The 21,636-nt window shown below is 39.0% G+C and overlaps 1 protein-coding gene across 7 annotated transcripts in view; it reads right to left on the reverse strand.

Annotated features, from left to right (window-relative positions):
* The window catches only part of NSF (N-ethylmaleimide sensitive factor, vesicle fusing ATPase), a 167,085-nt gene that overhangs the window by 44,369 nt on the left and 101,080 nt on the right, over positions 1-21,636 (reverse strand). For all 7 annotated transcript variants that reach the window (XR_010118223.1, XR_010118224.1, XM_055258381.2 and 4 more), the window contains exons 10-14: positions 20,750-20,915; positions 19,903-19,977; positions 19,167-19,354; positions 9,034-9,129; positions 2,761-2,917 (exon numbers count right to left, since the gene is read on the reverse strand). Coding sequence is in view for 5 of the 7 variants with exons in the window: in XM_055258381.2 (XP_055114356.1) it covers positions 2,761-2,917; positions 9,034-9,129; positions 19,167-19,354; positions 19,903-19,977; positions 20,750-20,915 (682 nt within the window). In the remaining 2 variants the exon portion in view is untranslated. The remainder of the gene's footprint in view (positions 1-2,760; positions 2,918-9,033; positions 9,130-19,166; positions 19,355-19,902; positions 19,978-20,749; positions 20,916-21,636) is intronic.

The following is a 21,636-nucleotide window of genomic DNA, read 5'->3' on the forward strand; positions in this document are numbered from 1 at the left end:
CATTTGATACAATTCATAATTCCCCTCTTTCTTAAAATATGTTTCTTTTCTTGGCTTCTGTAACACACATTCTCTCTTTCTCCTTTCCTCTCTGGTTACTCTTGCTCAGTCTCTTTTGTCAATTTTTCTTTTTCTTTTTTTTTTTTTTTTGAGACGGAGTCTCGCTCTGTCGCCCAGGCTGGAGTGCAGTGGCGCAATCTCGGCTCACTGCAACCTCCTCCTCCCGGGTTCACGCCATTCTCCTGCCTCAGCCTCTCCGAGTAGCTGGGACTACAGGCGCCCACCACCACGCCCGGCTAATTTTTTGTATTTTTAGTAGAGACAGGGTTTCACCATGGTCTCGATCTCCTGACCTCGTGATCCGCCCGCCTCGGCCTCCCAAAGTGCTGGGATTACAAGCGTGAGCCACCGCGCCCGGCCTCTTTTGTCAATTTTTCTGCTTTGTTTAGTCCTTAAGTGTTAACATGCCTCAGAGACAAGTTCTAGGCCTCCTTTTCATCTCAACCCACACCCTCACTGTAAGTGATTTTATCCACTCCTGTGGCTTCAACTGCAGTCTATATACTGGCAACTCATGAGTCTACTGCTAGCCAGACACACATATCCAACAGGCTGCTCAACATTTCCGATTTACTATATGACCCTTGAATTTAACATGTTCAAAACTGAACTCATCATCTTTCTTCCAGAAATCTGCTTTCCATTGAGTTCCCAATCTTAGTAAACAGCACCATTTACCGGGCTATGTATGCCAGAACCCAGGGGGTCATGTTTGATACCTCTGCCCACATTCAATCTAACAAATATTTCTAGGCTTCAGCTTCCCCACCTACAAAATAGAGACAACAGCAGCAACTACCCTTGGAGGACTGAAGTGGGGTTTAAATAGATAATCTGTGAGAGGATGTGGAGAAATAGGAACACTTTTACACTGTTGGTGGGACTGTAAGCTAGTTCAACCATTGTGGAAGTCAGTGTGGCAATTCCTCAGGGATCTAGAACCAGAAATACCATTTGACCCAGCCATCCCATTACTGGGTATATACCCAAAGGACTATAAATCGTGCTGCTATAAAGACACATGCACACATATGTTTACTGCGGCACTATTCACAATAGCAAAGACTTGGAACCAACCCAAATGTCCAAAAACGATAGACTGGATTAAGAAAATGTGGCACATATACACCATGGAATACTATGCAGCCATAAAAAATGATGAGTTCATGTCCTTTGTAGGGACATGGATGAAACTGGAAACCATCATTCTCAGTAAACTATCTCAAGGACAAAAAACCAAACACTGCATGTTCTCACTCATAGGTGGGAATTGAACAATGAGAACACATGGACACAGGAAGGGGACCATCACACTCCGGGGACTGTTGTGGGGTGGAGGGAGCGGGGAGACCCAGCATTAGGAGATATACCTAATGCTAAATGACGAGTTAATGGGTGCAGCACACCAACATGGCACATGGATACATATGTAACAAACCTGCACATTGTGCACATGTACCCTAAAACTTAAAGTATAATAATAATAAAAAAAATTAAAAAAAATAGATAATATGTGCACAGTGCTAGTAGAGTGACTGGCAAATAGCAAGGGCTCAAAAAATGTTAGCATAATTATGATTGACAATAATAATGAGGTCATTTTTATTCTATCTCCTAAATATTTCTAATTAGTCTACTTATCTCCATCTATACCACTCCACATACTTCAAACCACAATCGACTCTCATTAAGACTAATCCAACTGCTTCTAATCATTAGTCTCTTCTGTATCTTTTTGCCCCTCAAATCCATTCTCCATCATAAAGCAGTCATGATGATGTGGCTTCACTGCTTAAAATCCTACAAACGGCTTCCCATTGCCCCTAAGATAGTTTAAATCTTTAATGTGGCCTCCAAGGCTTTATATGAACTGGCTTCTATCTGCTTCTACAGTCTCATGTCAGGACAATCTCCCTTTCTGTTTCAAGCTCCTTCCTGCCCAGGACTTTTTCACATGCTCTGCCTCAAACATCCTCCCCAGTGACTTTGGCTGGCCAGAGTCTCCTCACTGGTCAAGTCATGGCTTAATATGTTTCTCTCAGGGAGCTCTCATCCCCCAGACCTTTAGAGGTAGTTAGGTTCCCTTGTCATGGGGCCTCACTGAACTTTTCTGCCATCATACTAATTATAACTGTAAATTAATTATTTGTGAATGGAAGTCCTTCCCCTTTTGTCTGTCTACTCAATAAAATCCTAACTGGTCTTTCAAGGCCTAGATTAAATAGCATCTCTAGTTTTCCCTGACCACCCCTATGCAAAATGACTTGTATTCACACACACCTTTACACACATACACCGTAGTCAGGGATTTCTTTACATTGCCTTTGTTCATGACCAGACTGAATGAACACTTGAATGTCTTTGTATCCCCAGCAACTAGTTCAATGACTAAAATACAAGTACTCAGTAAGTATTTATTTAACTGAGGCTAAGTGGCATCATTTAGTGTATTAAGTGCCACAGAAATACAGATATAATCCTACAAGAAAACTAGTTGCTATCTTTCCTCACTAACATTCTACCCCAAGAAAATTTTAATTTGTACACAACATTGGTACATAGACTGGATTATTATTTTCAGATCAAGAACAAGGTTAAAAACGGAAAAGAATTCACTTTTCTAGAATGTGCTTACGGGCTTTTAAAAAATGCTGCTTTTTTTCCTTTAACTTTTAATGTCATCTCCTCATTCGTTCTCACCTTCCAGAAGCACGCTGACCAATGGTGTGCGGTCACTGTTCTTAGTCTGCTGCACCAGCAGCTCCCCATCATCTAGAACTCGAGTAACTGGGTCACCCCATTTGATGATACCATTCATAATGTAACTTGCATAATCTTCTTGGTTTGTGCCAAATGCCTATTAAGAAAAAGGATAGTTTAAAGCATTTTGAGCATTAGTGTTAAAAACTATCTAACAGCGTAAAAGACGAGTTATAATTCGTACATGCTAAAGGTATTGATCACTATCCCATATTAATATAAAAAGCCTGGGAAGCAAAACAACTTGGATAATTTCTCATTTAACTTTTTTCCCAATAGGAAAAAAAAGGCTGCTTTGAGTGACTTAATGGAATAAAAACAATGGATTCTAGGCTGAGATTCCACCAGAGCTCAAACTCTCATAATTCCTGAGAGAAAGAATATGTTCCAATGTGCTTATTTTTATCAACAGTATGCAGTTTGAGGCTGTTCTGTTAAGAACAAAGGAAAAAAGAGATTATGGACTTAGAAATAGCACAATAGATAAATATACTACCTTAACACTGACTGCAGGTGCTATGGATTAACATGAGAATATGAAATGGTAATGAGAAGATCATGTTCACATCAACTTTGTGGTAGAGGACATAGTTAAATGGCACCAATGTTAAGTTTATACGTGTAAATATAAGATTTAGGACGAGACAGAAATGAAGAGCTGTAATGAAAAGGATATAAAAGCAATTACTACAGATAATAATTCTATTTGTGTTCACTACATATTGGAGCTTAAATTGCACCCTGCTTCATTTTCAACTTTTAATCTCAAAGGTTATACCTCCCATCAAAACAGCTGCCAAAAGTAGTCAATAACTTTAGTATTTACAATTGAACTGGATTTTCATGAGGTTAACAAAATAAATAGGAAAACATAACCTACCACATGTAAAGATGATATACATGTAAAGAACATGTATCTTGAGAATTTCAATTTTTTAAAGATCATCACATCCCTCAAAAAGTCAACTTTTGATTACCTGATGTATGGAATAGTTTTAATAGTTCTTTAGAACATGCACCTCACATAAAGCTGTTTTTGTAATACTGTCTTTGAAACAGTATCCAGTGATCTCATATCTCTATTACTTTGCCACAAAATAATTTTTCAGACCACTTTTTAGGTAGTCTCCTTGCATATACTGGTCCTTTGATTCCTGAATACAGAGGAAGGTCCTCATTCTTTGGCCTGGATATGGCAAATTCAGTAGTAGTGTAAAAAGTAATGATGAACCTAATCCGTACTGGCTGAATGGCTGTTCTGAGAAATTTTTATGGCTGGGTGCAGTGACTCAAGCCTATAATCCCAGCACTTTGGGAGGCTGAGGCGGGCAGATCACCTGAGGTCCAGAGTTCCAGACCAACCTGGCCAACATGGTGAAACCCCATCTATACTAAAAATACAAAAATTAGCTGGGTGTGGTGGTGTGTGCCTATAATCCCAGCTACTTGGGAGGCTGAGGTAGCTCGAGAATCGCTTGAACCCGGGAGGCAGAGGTTGCAGTGAGCCGAGATCACGCCACTGCACTCCAACCTGGGAGACACAGCAAGACTCCATCTCATTTAAAAAAAAAAAAATTATAGGCTGGCTTTTGTCTTTAATTTTTCCAGTTATATACTCCAAGCCTCACAGCAGAAGCTTTAAGATGCCTGAACCATAAAACAGTGACTCTCCCAAGATATATAACATGTATCTCTTCCTTACATATCCCATAATTTCATTTTTTTTATCCTCCAGACACTTGGAATAAATAAAATTAAGTTTTTAGTTGTCACTTCCTCATGGCCAAATTACTTGTTGTTAAAAAAATCTTGGAGTTACTTTTGAAAGTGATTATTTTATATTTAAAAGTCACAATAGTAATAAAAAGACAGGGCTAACCAAATCTGCTTTTGTCTTTATAAGAGATACTTGGAACAAATAATGATTGTTAAGAATATATAACAGGCCAGGTGCAGTGGCTCACGCCTGTAATCCCAGCACTTTGGGAGGCCAAGGTAGGTGGATTATGAGGTCAGGAGATTGAGACCATCCTGGCCAACAAAGTGAAACCTCGTCTCTATTAAAAATACAAAAATTAGCCGGGCATGGTGGCACATGCCTGCAGTCCTAGCTACTCAGGAAGCTGAGGCACGAGAATCTCTTGAACCCAGGAGGCGGGGGTTGCAGTGAACCAAAACTGCGCCACTGCACTCCAGCCTGGCAACAGAGCGAGACTCAGTCTCAAAAAAAAAAAAAAAAAAAATATATATATATATATATATACACACACACACACACATACAAAATAAATGGTGGCCAAGTGCAGTGGCTCATGCCTATAATCCTAGCACATTGGGAGGCTGAGGTAGGCAGATCACTTGAGGTCAGGAGTTTGAAACCAGCCTGGCCAACATGGTGAAACCCTGTCTCTACTAAAAACACAAAAAAATTAGCCGGGCGTGGTGATGGGCGCCTACAATCCCAGCTACTGTGGAGGCTGAGGCAGGAGAATCACTTAAACCCAGAAGGCAGAGGTTGCAGTGAGCCGAGATTGTGCCACTGCACTCCAGCCTGGGTGACAGAGCGAGACTCCGTCTCCAAAGAAAAAAAAATAGATATATAACAAATGGTTGATAAGCATATGAAAAGATACTTAGCACCACTAATCATTATGAAAACACAAATCAAAACTACAATGATACTTCACTTCATACTCATTAGGATGGCTACTACCAAAAAAACAGAAAATAATGTGTTGGTGAGCATGTGGAGAAGTCAGAACTTTTGTGCACCATTGGTGGGAATGTAAAATGGTGCAGCCACCGTGGAAAACGGTATGGTGGTTCCTCAAAAAATTAAAAATAGAATTACTATATGATCCAGCAATTCCGCTTCTGAGTATATACCCAAAAGAACTAAAAACAGGGTCTTGAAGAGATATCTGTATAGCCATGCTCATGACAGCATTACTCAAAATAGCTAAAATGTGGCAGAAGCCCGGCTGCCATTGACAGAGGAATGGATAACAACATGTGGTACGTACATATCATGGATTTTTTTTTTTTTTTTTTTTTTTTTTTTGAGACAGGGTCTTGCTCTGTCACCAGGCTGGCGTGCAGCAGCACAATCTCCGCTCACTGCAACCTCCACCTCCCGGATTCAAATGATTCTCATGTCTCAGCCTCCCAAGTAGCTGGGATTACAGGTGTGTGCCGCCACTCCTGGCTAATTTTTGTATTTTTTAGTAGAGATAGGGTTTCACCATGTTGGCCAGGCTAGTTTTGAACTCCTGACTTCAGGTGACCCACCCACCTCAATCTCCAAAAGTGCTGGGATTACAGGCAAAGGCCACCACACCTGGCCCATATAATGGAATATTATCCAGCCTTAAAAAGGAAGAAAACTCTGACATGCTGCAAGATGGTTGAACCTTGAGGACATTATGCTATGTCAAATAAGATAGTTACAAAAAGACAAATACTATGATTCCACTTACATGAGGTACTTAAGATTAGTGAAATTCATAAAGATGGACAGTAGAATGGTGGCTGCCAGGTGTTGTAGGGGAGGGAGAAAAGAGTAATTATTTAACGGGTATAGAGTTTCAGTTCAAGAAGAAGAAAAGAGTTTTGGAGATGGATGGTGGTGATGATTATACAACATTATGAATATACTTAATACCACTGAACTATACATTTAAAAATGATTACAATGGTAAACTTTATATGTATCTTAACACAATACAAAATTGAGAAAAAAAGAGTAAAGAACTTGTATCAATCAAATAAGCAGTACAACAGAAAAACAGGCAAAAGATTTGAACAGTATTTCGCACAATACATGCATGTGGTCAATTAACATATGGAGAAATGCTTAAGTTCTTCAGTAATAACTAAAATGCAAATCGAGACTGAAATGAGATCTCATTTTACACCTAACTGAATGGCAAAAATTAAATCTGAGGCTGGGTGCAGTGGCTCACGCCTGTGTAATCCCAGTACTTTCGAAAGCCGAGGCAGGCAGATCACCTGAGGTCAGGAGTTCGAGACCAGCCTAGCCAACATGGTGAAACCCCGTCTCTACCAAAAATACGAAAATCAGCCAAGCATGGTGGTAGGCACCTGTAATCCCAGCTACTCAGGAGGCTGAGGCAGGAGAATTGCTTGAACCCGGGAGATGGAGATCGCAGTGAGCAGAGATCACACCACTGCACTCCAGCCTGGGCAACAGAGTGAGACTCCATCTCAAAAAAAATAAATAAATAAAAAATAAATCTGATAATACCAAGTGTTGGAGAGGATACAGAACAAGAGGATATCTTTCACAGTATTGGGGGCAGTGTTAATTGGTTCAACTGCTGGGAAATGTTTTTTTAAAGCTGGACATTCATATAGCCAACAACCTAATAATTTTATTCCTAAATAAGAGAAATTCATTCAAGACTGCTTATGACAAATCTTTTTTAATAACAAAAAACTGGTAACATTCACAATTGACAGGAAAATAGATAAATTGTGGTAGTCACACAATGGAATACTCTTCAGCATGAAAATGAATGATGTCTAGCTACAAGAAATCATATAGATCAGCAGTACCCAACCTTTGTGGCATCAGGGACCAGTTTCATAGAAGACAATTTTTCCATGGGGAGGGGAGGTGGTTTCGGGATGTTTTAAGTGCATTACATTTTTTTTTTTTTTTTTTTTGAGACAGAGTCTCGCTCTGTCACCCAGGCTGGAGTGCAGTGGTGCGATCTTGACTCACTGCAACCTCTGCCTCCTGGGTTCAAGAGATTCTCCTGCCTCAGCCTCCTGAGTAGCTGGGATTACAGGCACGTACCACTACATCCAGCTAATTTTTGTATTTTAGTAGAGATGGGGTTTCACCATGTTGGTCAGGCTGGTCTCGAACTCCCGACCTCGCGATCCGCCTGCCTCAGCCTCCCAAAGTGCTAGGATTACAGGCATGAGCCACCATGCCCAGCCCAAGCACATTACATTTATTGTGCACTTTATTTCTATTATTATTACATTATAATATATAATGAACTAATTATACAACTCACCATAATGTAGAATCAGTGGGAGCCCCGAGCTTGTTTTCCTGCAACTATATGGTCCCATCTGGGGGTGATGGGAGACAGTGACAGATCATCAGGCATTAGATTCTCATAAGGAGTGTGCAATCTAGATCCCTCAGATATGCAGTTCACAATAGGGTTCATACTCATATGAGAATCTAATGTCACCACAGATCTGACAGGAGGTGGAGCTCGGGTGGTAACAGGAGCAATAGGGAGTGGCTGTAAATAGAGATGAGGCTCACTCGCTTGCTGCTCACCTCCTGCTGTGTGGCCCAGTTCCTAACAGGCCACGGACCAGTACTGAGGGTTGGGGATCCCTGATATAGATGACTCTTGGTAATAAAATATTTAATAAACAGCAAGTCCCAGAAATGAAAATATAGACTAATAACAGTGTGTCATAAAGATTAAGATTAATCTTAATGGACCTGAGGTCCATTTAAGAAAGAAAAACACACACTTCTTTAAGAACTGGGACTTTCTACAACTTGTTTTTGTATTAACACAGGACTCTAAACAAAAGTTACTCAAATGTTAGTAGTTGTTTTATAGGAAAATGGGTTAATAACCTTATGCTGTATTCTAAAGCTCCAACTATGACTATTTTGAATGCGTTTTAAGAAAACCAACCCTTTTTAAGTCTTAGAAACTATAGTAGTCAGAGAAACTAAATGTATTGAGCAAGAAAAAGGGATGCCTTGGAAGAGGCTGAGGAAAGGAAGAGAAAGAGAGAGAGAGAGAGCGAGGAGGATATGAGAGTTAATTTTAAATATCCTAATAACTGACATATGGAAGATGGACTGAAGTTAGGTTTCTGTAGCTTGGGATTGTATAAGAACCAATAAGAAAATTAGTTCTAGTTCAATATAAAGTAAAACAATAACTGGAAAGTCTCAAAACTGAATGGCCTGCCTTACAAGATGGTGAGCTTCCTATCATGAAAATGTTTAGGTAAATAATATCACCAGCCACTAGTATTATTGTACAGATGTTTCTCATACTGAACATTTCCAATACTAAAATTTTCTCATTTTATGAAACTGCATATGCTATAACCTTCCACACTACTGGGTAAATGGCACTGATTCTTCTCCTGAGTTATTATTATCATTACTTTTTGGCCTATATATCACTCAATGGGCATACTCACTGGTTTGATATCATTCTCCAAAGAAGCAAGGAAGTCTCCTCTCGTCACTTGCAGGCTTTCTGCTTTCTCCATGTCCACTTCCACTTTAGTACTGGCCTAAGAAGAGATAAAAACAAAATGTAAGGACTTTCAAGATTTAAGAATAGTTAAGAATATATTCAGTTTAAGAACGTAACTCTTGAGGATTTAAAAGCATATTTTCACAGATAAAAAAATCTGAAATATTTGCAAATCATATATGTGATAAGGGATTAATATCCAGAATACATAGAGAAGTGCCAAAATTGAACAACAAAAAAACCAAATAAAAAATGGGCAAAGAACTTAAACAAACATTTCTCCAAAAAAGATATACAAATGGCCTTAAATAAGCACATGAAAAGATGTTCAACCTCACTAATCATTAGGGAAATGCAAATCCAAACTACAAAGAGATTTCACTTCATACTCATTAGGATGGCTACTACCACAAAAATGCAGAAAATAAGAAGTGTTGGTAAGGATGCGGAGAAATCAGAACCCTTATGCACTGTTGGTGGGAACATAAGTAAAATGGTTCAGTTACTGTGGAAAACAAAAATATGGTGGTTCCTCGTAAAATTAAAAATAGAATTATCATATGATCCAGCAATTCCACTTCTGGGTATATACCCCAAAGAACTGAAAACAGGGTCTTGAAGAGATATCTGTACAGCCTTGTTCATGACAGCATTACTCACAACAGCTAAAATGTGGAAGAAATCCGTATGTCTATTGACAGAGGAACAGATAAACAAAATGTGTTATGTACATACAATGGAATATTATTCAGCCTTAAAAAGAAAGAAAATTCTGACATGCTGAAACATGATGAACCTTGAGGACATTACGCTAAGTTAAATAAGCAAATACTGTACAATCAACTTATATGAGGTTCCTGGAGTAGCTGATATCCAAGAGACAGAAAGTAAAATGGTGGCTGCCAGGGGATAGGGAGAGGAAGGAATGGGGAGTTACTGTTTATGGGTATGGAGTTTCAGTTTTACAAGATGAAAAGAGGTCTGGAGATGAATGGTAGTGATGGTTGCACAACATTAACAATGTATTTAATGCCACTGAATTGTACATTTAAAATGGTTACACGGTAAATTTTATGGTTTTTTTTTTTTTTTTTTTTTTGAGACGCAGTCTCACTCTGTCCCCCAGGCTGGAGTGCAGTGGTGCGATCTTGGCTCACTGCAAGCTCCGCCTCCCAGATTCACGCCATTCTCCTGCCTCAGCCTCTCGAGTAGCTGGGACTACAGGCGCCCGCCACCACGCCTGGCTAATTTTTTGTATTTTTACTAGAGACAGGGTTTCACCATGTTAGCTAGGATGGTCTTGATCTCCTGACCTTGTGACCACCTGCTTCGGCCTCTCAAAGTGCTGGGATTACAGGTGTGAGCCACCACGCCTGGACAATTTTACGGGTATTTTAAAACAATTTTAAAAATTGGAATCAAAGAAAACACATCTCTCATTCACAAATATATATACTCTCTGAACAAGTCCACTTCTAGTAATTTATCCCCTAAATATATTCACAAATGTGTACAAAGTTATATGTACATCTACTAAAGTAACTTGTTATGAAAAAAGACGGGAAGCATATTAATAATGTCTACCAAGAGAGGATCAGTTATGTAAATTAGAACACATCTGTACCAAGGGACACTGTATAGCCATTTTAACTCATGAGGCATAAGTAAGAAAAAATACATACAGAGAGTAAGAACAGTGAAAAACCCATACAAAAAGAAAATATATACAGAGATGAAAACACAGCCATACTTGGCTGCATATCAGAATAACCTCCAGAGCCTTCAGAGATATACAGGCGCTCAGTCCCATTCACCATAGGATTTTGATTTAACAGGTCTATTAGAGGGTCTTTATAGTTTTATCAAGTACCACAGGTGATTCTGGTACTGAACCAGGCTTAAGAACCATTACTCTAGGAGACCAAGAACCTAAAACTTTCATTTGTATATTCATACGTTGTGCTTCAGAATCTATGTGCCAGCTCCAAATAGTCTGCTTACTGCACCTGGAGCTAGCATTTAGACATCTGGAGAAGCATCAAGGCCTTTATCAGCGCTTGGAGCTGCCTGGACCAGATGAGTGATTAAGATACCAATATGTGTTTTAAAGCGACTGGGCTCGCTACCAATAGCACAAAGCAACACAGCCTAATTTTTAAATTGGTATCATGGCTTTGAAAAAAAAAGCATCTTCAAAAAAAGCTGACTATAAAACAAAAGCATGTTAAATAAATATCAACCTTCCATCAATTATTATGAAATATGAGTCATTTTTTTTTTAGGAAGAGACTGTGAGACAAATGAAATGACAGATACAAAAAAAGTCACCCTTGTGGGATAAAAAGAACTATGTCAGGAAGCTGGTTGAAGACGGCAAACAGAACACAGTTATTTATCTTCCTTTCCGCCCCAAATCCCACAAAATGACAGAAAGTGAGATAGAAAGGCTACAAAGCATGAAATAAATATCCAGAAGTTTTAACTGTGGTCTAACAGGAGTCTCAGAAGGAGAGAACAGAAAGAGTCATAGAGAAGAAACAATAAAAGACAGAAAAGAAAAAAATTTCCTATAGCTGAAGAAAGGTGTGCCCCTGCAGTTTAAAGGGTTCAGTGAGTGATGATAGGGATAAATGAAAAGAAGCACACATCTGTCCAGACCCACTGCTGTAAACTTTCAGAGCACCAAAGGTGAAGAGAAAGTCCTAGAACCTTTCTGAGGGACAAAACAGGTTTCCTGCAAAGAAACCTGAATGAGATTGGGATGATAACTCTCACTGGCAACACTAGAAACTAGAAGACAATGAAACCATGTCTTTGAAAAGACATTTGGATGGCTACCCTAGAAAATGATTCCTTGTGTGCATAGGGAGGCAAGTAAGCATTTTCACAACAGTATTTTTTCAACAGTCACAACCAGAAATAATCCATGTTAAATAAATTATTCATTAATTCTATTTACTGAGTACCTACCAGACACTAAGCACTATTTGAGGAACTGGAGTCATAGCAGTAAATAAAACAGAAAAGGTCCCTGTGTTCATGGATCTTATATTTTCCATTATGTGGCAATATTCTAGAATACTCTGCATTTGTCCAAAATAATGAAGGGGACTTACATACACTGACACAGAAAGCTATCCAAGGAATATTTGCAAGTGAAAAATGTAAACTGCAGTATAATTCCATTAACATTCATTTTTTAAAAAAAGCACATATGTATATGAATGTAAATATTTTATAAAGAAAACAAACTTCAAAGATATATCCCAAATTTTGGCTAACTCTGGAGAGGGAAGGGAAAGCGGTGTTAGAGATGGCCTTTCTCATTTTTCCCTATATGCTTTGACATTCTTGAATCTTTTACAAAAAGAAAACCATCATCTATAACTTCCATACTTTTAAAAATGGTAACAAAGAGACAAATATTTTACTTCAATAGAACGATTAACATTTACATTATTGGGCTGGGCATGGTGGCTCATGCCTGTAATCCCAGCACTTTGGGAGGCTGAGGCAAGAGGATCACGAGGTCAGGAGATCGAGACCATCCTGGCTAACACGGTGAAACCCTGTCTCTACTAAAAATACAAAAAAGCAGCCAGGCATGGTGGCAGACACCTGTAGTCCCAGCTACTTGGGAGGCTGAGGCAGGAGAATGGCGTGAACCCGGGAGGCAGAGCTTGCAGTGAGCTGTGATGGCACCACTGCACTCCAGCCTGGGCAACAGAGTGAGACTCCGTCTCAAAAACAAAAACAAACAAAAAAACATAAACATTTAAATTATTAATAGGACTTATATTAGTACATATGAGGTTTGATAAATATTAATCACATTTATTTGGCATTTCTAAGTTTAAAAAAAGAAAAATGGGCCTGGCATGGTGGCTCACACCTATAATCCCTCCCCAAAGGGAGGCCGAGGCAGGCGGATCACCTGAGGTCGGGAGTTCGAGACCAGCCTGACCAACATGGCGAAACCCTGTCTCTACTAAAAATACAAAATTAGCCAGGCATGGTGGTGGGCACCTGTAATCCCAGCTACTCTGGAGGCTGAGGCAGGGGAATTGCTTGAACTCGGGAGGCGAAGGTTGTGGTGAGCCGAGATCACGCCATTGCACTCTTACCTAGGCAACAAGAAGAAAATGCCATCTCCAAAAAAAAAAAAAAAAAAGAAAAAAGAAAAATGATGTCACAGGAAACAAGCATATCCGTGAAAGAATTATGATAATTAATAATATAAAAATGTCTACAGTTCTTTATAAAGTATGTTCATATACACGATCTCATTTCATCATATCACATTATCTCATTTTATACTTGTACAAACCTGGGGGTTTTCATAAGTTATAAAAGGCAGATACAGGATTTCCTTCCTAGGTACCCTTATATAAAAGTTTTAACTCTGATTCAAACTTTTTGATACATCTGAAAGGATTCTACAAGATACAAACTCTCAGGCCAAAGGGAAGACAAGAGCTCTGATCGAAACATTAAAATCTCAACAAAGCTACCAGCCTCACTTTAAACACCTCTTTCCTACACAGGCCTAGGTTTTTACCATAATATTTTGCATTCTGATTCTCTTATAGTAAAACCGAATTCAAATGATAGATACATACAGCAGTATGAAAGAAAACTCTTGCCCATCTTTCAAAATTTGCCAAAAAATATGATAGATTTTAGGACTGAAGCTGGTATAAAACTTGTCATTTTGCTAATTATTAAGAAAAGACTCACCCAATTAATTGCTGAGTCCTTTCTTAAAAGTGAATTAAGATGGGTGTGGGGAAGAAGTATTTCAGAACAAACCGTTTTCAGGCACACAAGGAATTCTATGTTACATAATTGTAAGCCATCAATACTCCAATTGTAAATTATTCCTACCTGCTCATTAAAATAAATTTTCTAAGGACTGCTCTTAGCTGACTTTTAGCATTTTATCAAAATTTGTAAAATTTTAAAAAGTCTATAATTCTGAATTTTTACTTGTTCAGAAAACCTTTTCTCATTTGTTTGAATTAGCAACATTTTTCCTGCATTTTATTTATAACAGCTAATCAATATAGAAGAGGCAGTATCTTTCAGCTTATACCTGCAGAAACTAATAAACTTGTATTTCAACACTAGCAAATATCAAGTGGTCACCCTTAAATTTCATAACCTTTTAAATCTGACCTTTCAAAGTTCTTATCATTCCTCTTAAATTAAGGGTAGAATGACCTTAATCAATCAAAAATTCTGCAAAAAAATAAGAAATAATTTTATGAAATTCTGTAAACATAACTTAGAGCTTTGACTCAGGTGGAAAGTGTATGTGACAGAAAGTGTGTGTGTGTGTGTGTGTGTCCTCAGTTTATTTCCTCACAACAGATTAGAGAAAAAAATTGGGTTATGAATCTTCTCAACCTGAAGCAGAAATTCCTTTCAAGATAAAAACAACCAAATGTCACATGAATTTTAGTTGACCGCAATCATAGGTTCAAGTACAAATGACATGAACAACAGGTGTTTATGACCAGATTTTCCACTTGTCTCAGAAAACCTGAAAACAGTTTAACAGGAAAGACTTGTTTAGTCCACCTGACTAAATCTTTCTTTAGGCCTCAATCTTTTGAAGAGGAAGCAAAATAACACTAATAACGGCTTTTTAAAATACAAAGAAAGAACATCATAACACTTGTACATTTTGAATGTTTTAAAGTTCAGTAACAACTTTATAAGTTTCAATTTAAATATTTATTCATCGATCATTATTAAAGCTACAAACATCTATAGCAATGGAAGACTAAAACTGTATTTCTTTTGTTTAGCCAAGGAGGAGTCATTGGAAAAACAGTCTTTAAAGACCTTCTGACAATGCAGATTTTTTAAAATGCAGAAGATGAAATGTTAGTAATATTTCTTTTTGGGGGTAAGATTAGTGTCTTACATAGCTTTCTCATCCCTAAAGTGCTACATAGTTATTCCACTGATATGGTGAAAAATTAGGAGCTGTTTGGTACAAGGAGCAATGATTGCAAGTCAATATATATCACCTGAAGCTTACAGATAATTCTATCACATGGAAAAAAGTGATGGAAACATGTGAACTATTTGCACTACTGCTTACTTGCAAATCAGAAATATATTATGTACAAGGGTGACATTTTAGCTTTACAATTAGAAAAAGTGTAACTACAAAGAGTCAATAAAAATCAGAAATTCATATATTGAAAAGGATGTACTGATACCCTCTCAAATCAGCCAATTAAAAAAATGGAGATAACTAGCATTTACAGAGTTTACAAGGCACTTTATATAAAGTATTTGCTTTCATTCTCATACAAATCTGATTAGATAGGTAGTGTTTCCCATTGACAGGTCAGAAACAAAAAGGTAGAAGAAACATAATGCATAACCACACCTTCTGACTACGATATCTGCGATCTTCCCACCATTCCTCATTGCCTCATATGTAGATAAACCCAATATATGCTTGAAGAAAGCATGTTTCTTACTGAGACAATGGCTTAAAGTGAAATTTTGGGATGGGATTATTGTAGTTAAAATGACAAATGACTAAGAGAAAAATTCCATGGCCAACACGTATGTAAAAATATGACAACTAGTAAACTAGTTACTGTGGATTATATCAAGATGCACCCATGTGGTCTGAGATGAAAGATAGTATGGTAGGGACCAATTTTCACACTGTTTACATCATTTTTCTTGAAGTCGCCATCTCTTCTTATTAAAACAGTATTGCATGGCCGGGCATGGTGGCTCACGCCTGTAATCCCAACACTTTGGGAGGCCGAGGCAGGCGGATCAGGAGGTCAGGAGATCGAGACCATCCTGGCTAACACGGTGAAACCCCATCTCAACTAAAAATACAAAAAATTAGCCAGGCGTGGTGGCGGGCGCCTGTAGTCCCAGCTACTTGGGAGGCTGAGGCAGGAGAATGGCTGAACCTGGAAGGTGGAGCTTGCAACGAGCTGAGATTGCACCACTGCACTCCAGCCTGGGCAACAGAGCGAGATTCCGTCTCAAAACAAACAAACAAACAAGGAAGAATAAAAACATAGTCCCTGAATGGATCCATTATATAAAGACCCAATACAATATTCCCACACCATCCAAACCTTTGGCATTCTTGAGCTAGAACAAAGCCACCTCCATTATGTAGGGAAATTATGACTTATGGATAGAGTTTGATTCAGAATAGTTATGTAAGTTTATTCATTTAAAAAATACTGGCTGGGCACGGTGGCTCACACCTGTAATCCCAACATTTTGGGAGGCTGAGGTGGGCGGATCACGAGGTCAGGAGTTCGAGACCAGCCTGGCCAACATGGTGAAACCCCATCTCCACTAAAGATACAAAAAATTAGCTGGGCGTGGTGGCACATGCCTGTAGTTCCAGCTACTCGGGAGGCTGAGGCAGGAGAATCACTTGAACCCAGGAGGCAGAGGTTGCAGTGAGCCAAGACTGTGCCACTGCACTCCAGCCTGGGCGACAGAGTAAGACTCCGTTTCAAAAAAAAAAAAAGAAAAATAATTTACTGGACACCTACCATGTGCTCATTATTTAGATCTATTTGGGATACTGTGGGAGACTCTGAGGTGAATAAGACAGGGATTTAAAGTCTAGAACAAGGGCCAGCAAACTTCTGTAAAGTGGCAGATAGTACCTAAAATAAAAGCACTAAAATAGGCTTTGCTTGGGCCATGCAGCCCCTGTTGCAAAATACTCAACTCTGCCATTGTAGCATGCAGGCAGCCATAGACAGTACGTAAATTAATGGGTGTGGTTGTGTTCCAAAAAAGCCCTTTATTTATAAAAACTGGTAGTTGGCTGATTCCTGGTCTAGAACCAGTGATAGGATATACCCAATATCTACATACTCAACCTAACTGTTCAGGCTTTTATTTCTTGCCTGAACTGTTATAAAAGTTCCCCTCTTGTCCTGTGTCGCCAACTCCACTCCTCTAACTACTCAACTTGACAGAGCTGCCAGAGTGATCTTATGTTTTAACACTATGTCACTGCTGTTCTTAAAACTCAATGGCTTAGCACTACTCACAGAAAAAAAGTCCATACTTCTTAGCAGAGTATAAAAGGCTCTTTGTGCTCCATCCCTACTTTAGTCTCCTGACTCATCCCCCACAATCTCTCTAACACCCCTCCCCTAACTTCCATGCTGAAGCAATACTAAATTACTCCAACACACTATGCTATTCTGTGTCTCCGCTTCTTTGCATATGTTGTTCCCTCTACCTAAAAGGCCCTGCTCTACCAACAGACATGCATATGAAGGTTTCTCTCACCCTACAAGTTGACCACATCTGACATGCGTTCACTCTCTTGCCTTGCAATGTACTTTCTGTTACTGCACGTGGAGGGTTAGACTGTGGGTGGCTTAATGGTAGGTACTTTACTTCTTTGCAGTTGGGGTATTAACTCCTAGCACAGGGTCTAGCATGCAGTAGATGCCGAATAAATCTACTGTGAACCAAAGTCAACTGACAGTACCATAAATGACACATTACTATTTCAAGAAGGAAACGGGTATAACATTATTGAAAGGGAAAATGTGAAAAGGCGTGAGGACAGTGGTAGCATATAAGCCAGGTTTTGAAAAGACAGGTAAACGTAGAGGATGAAGATCCTCAGTGATGCAAAAAAACAAAACCAAAGCAGAGAGGGTGAAAAATAAATTAATGTCTGATGACCGGTGATTATTTAAGTTTGGCTGAAGTATCTGGGGAAGAATCAGGGGCACGTTTGGAAAGGCCAGTTACGGTCAGATCTAGAGGACCCAAAAGACCAATTAGCGTCAGATCTAGGACTCAAAAGACCCAAAAGAAGCCTGTACTTTGTTTTGTAAATGATGGGGAATCACTGAAAGTGTCTGAATGGTTGAATGATATGAAACAGGAAGGTTAATCAAAGAGAAGGTGGGCAGTGGCAGTGAGAACTAAAAGGCACTGCCAAGACAGAACTGAAAAAATTTGGCAAATGACTTGACCTAGGGCACAGAAGAGTGTCAGGAATCAAAGATAATCCTGATGTTTTAAGCCTGGGAAATTGGGATAAACAGGGAAATGGGAGCAGAAAGGAAAGTAGTAAAAAAGACAATAAATTTGGTTTTGGAATATTAAATCTGAGACCTGATAAAACATCTAGGTGAGGGTATTTAGTACAAATCTGAAAGTAGAGACAGATATGTTCAGGTGGTAACTAAAACCTGAAGGAGAGAAGAGATGGAAGATCAAGAGTACTTTATCAAAATAAAAGTATCCTAGTACGTATTTCTACCATGGTTCCATTTTCCTGACTCTGAACTCCTTGAGGGAAGAGTTCACAATTATCTTTATGTCTCCAGCCCAATACCTTGAACATAGCAAGTATTCAGTATATTTGCTGAATAAAGCAGCCCCCAAAATTCTAGTACGTGGAAACTCCCACTTCCTCTGACATATTACAACTTTTTTTTTTTTTTTTTTTTTTGGAGATGGAGTCTCGTTCTGTCGCTCAGGCTGCAGTGCAGTGGCGCGATCTCAGCTCACGGTAAGCTCTGCCTCCTGGGTTCACACCATTCTCTTGCCTCAGCCTCCTGAGTAGCCGGGACTACAGGTGCCTGCCACCACGCCTGGCTAATTTTTTGTATTTTTAGTGGAGATGGGGTTTCACTGTGTTAGCCAGGATGGTCTTGATCTCCTGACCTCGTGATTTGCCCGCCTTGGCCTCCCAAAGTGCTGGGATTACAGGCGTGAGCCACCGTGCCTGGCCATATTACAACTTTTAATACAATACAAAGATTTAAAAACACTTCTTCAAAATTTTCACTTCACGTGTCTGTGTCAGATGGTGATGACCTAAGGCAGATGAGTCAGTGGTTACTACAGGGCAGATGCAAACATTATCTTCCTTCCTGCTACTCTGAAGATTTAGCAGTTGACAATTAATTCTTATTCATTTTACCATCTCTTCTCCACCAAAAGTCAGCATTTCCCTACCCCTTGATATGCTTGAAAGGAAAGAGAAAGAATACTGGCATAATGTTTATAATCTGTTTAGCTGATTTTCCTGACCTTTATGTGTCTATTCATAGCAGTGGACTGGGCTGCTCGCACCAGACCCTCCAATTCAGCACCACTGAAATTCTTGGTCTCCATGGCCAGTTCTTTAATGTCTACATCAGCAGAGAGTAACTGATGCCCTCTCATTCTTGCTGTGTGGATGTGAAGAATCTGTAGTCGGCCTTTCTCATCTGGCAAGCCTGATGAAATTAAAAATAAAATAGGCATTTTCCTAGTCTTGAAAGTACCATCAGAGGAGATTATCATTATTATTATTATTATTTTGAGACAGAGTCTCGCTCTGTTTCCCAGGCTGGAGTGCAGTGGTACGATCTCAGCTCACTGCAACCTCCGCCTCCTGGATTCAGGCGATTCTCCTATCTCAGCTTTCTGAGTAGCCGGGATTACAGGTGCACACCACCACGCCCGGCTGTTTTTTATATTTTTAGTAGAGCCGGGGTTTCACCATGTTGGCCAGGCTGGTCTTGAACAACTGGCCTCAAGCGATCCACCTGCCTCAGCCTCCCAAAGTGCTGGGAGTACAGGCGTGAGCCACTGCGCCCAGCCTAGAGGAGATTATTATGATCCGAATGTTTTCCTTATAGGTACTCAAGCATGTAAATATCACTTCTCATGATATAAACCTTTTTCTAAAAAATACTATGCCATATGACATTGTTCCTGTTAATGAACTCTAAATGCCTCCACTCCCCCCACCACACACCCAATCAGTGACAGATCTCCTTACCTATCTCCATTTTAACTTCCAGTCTTCCAGGTCTAAGAAGAGCCTCATCTATCAGATCTGGTCTATTGGTCATTCCTGAACACAGATGTTAAAACAACAAATGATCAGAGTTCAAAAATAAAATCAAATGCCCTTTTAGTATATGTAAGAATAGTAATTTCCCTAACAAGCTAAGGAGACTTTGCTTTACTATTTCACTACTGTATAAGCCAATGGAATATAAATGTTATGAAAACTTCCAGTATTTAAAAAGCAAATTTAAGATTCAAAGGGCAAATAATCTGTCAAAGTGACAGAGGGGCAATGGGACACAATCTCTCTGACTCCAAAGTTCCTTCTCTTTTTTACAGGCCAGTGGTTTTCAGACTTCATAAAACAGCAGGGTGTTTTTTTTTTTTTTCCCCCAGAAGTCATCTTCAGAAGCACCTCAGTACATAAAACAGCTAAAAGAGGAAGTTATAATGTGATGTAGGATCTGAAATGCACTCACTGGCCCTCACTGACCCTGAAAGCACCTCTGAGGACCCCTGAAGGCCTGCAAGATCCAGTTTGAAAACCACTGCATTCCATTGTTTCACGTGTATTTTTCATTTTTGGGTGAGCTATAAGCTTCAACCTACATCTTTTTCATCTGTGGGTGAGCTATAAGCTTAAACCTACAAGTGACTGAAATCCATCTTTTATTTTTCCTATTAAGCCTAGGCATTACAATAGATTCTTCAATATCACTGGATTCCAATTTGGAAACACTGGCAAAACAGTTTAATCACAACCTACACACATCTTAATTCAGAACTTATGGCTAACGTTTTTGAATGAATAGTACTTTTTAAAAAAGTAAACATACCAATGACTAGGATGTTGTTTAGCTGCTCCACGCCATCAATTTTGGACAGCAACTGGTTGACAACAGTGTCATGAACTCCCGTGCTACCAGCCATGCTCCCTCTCTGCTTGCAGATGGCATCAATTTCATCAAAGATGATGATGTGCAAACCACTGTTAGCACCAAGCTATTAGGGGAAGAAATTAAATTAAAGATCATAATTTGAATGTCTTACTAAACAGACTAATCAGAAAAACAAAACGAAGCTTTCAACAGACTGACTTCGCTTCATTTTGACTAATAAATATGGCAAGTGCAATTGTGGTTGTTGTCCTCTCAAAGGTGTTGGAACTACATTCTCAGAATTCTGCAAACTGAAAACTCATTCTAGAACCTCATATTTAATAGCTATAAAATGAAAGTACACATTATATACTGATACATAGTGTGTGTGTGTATAGATAGAAAGTAAGTAGTTGATCAAATAATTTATATACATTTCTTCTCTCATTATTTGAAAGACCTTACATTTGTCAGGTACTTTCATTAAGTCAGTCAGTGGCAACACCCTCCCATTTTCCCTGAGTTTTGGTGAGAAGACTGTCCCAGAAGCAGTAGGTTTAATGTTTGTTTAGTTATATTATGTAACTAAAGGTTAACTCCACCTACAGGTTGCCTGGGAATTGGACAAATGAGTGAAGAAACTCAACATGACTCACATGTACTTATATCACATGAAAACAGATTACTCCTTCCTAACAGTAAAGTGAGAACAGAGACGGTTTATAAAAAGAACATGGTTAAGGGGGTGCTGTTTCTTCTGCATAATGATTTCTGCCTTAGTTTACTAGAAATAGAATCACCATTAAAAGAAATTAGTTTGTACATTTTGAACCTTTAACAGATAC

The sequence above is a fragment of the Symphalangus syndactylus genome, chromosome 20, assembly GCF_028878055.3.
Source record: "Symphalangus syndactylus isolate Jambi chromosome 20, NHGRI_mSymSyn1-v2.1_pri, whole genome shotgun sequence".
Classification (NCBI taxonomy): Eukaryota; Metazoa; Chordata; class Mammalia; order Primates; family Hylobatidae; genus Symphalangus; species Symphalangus syndactylus.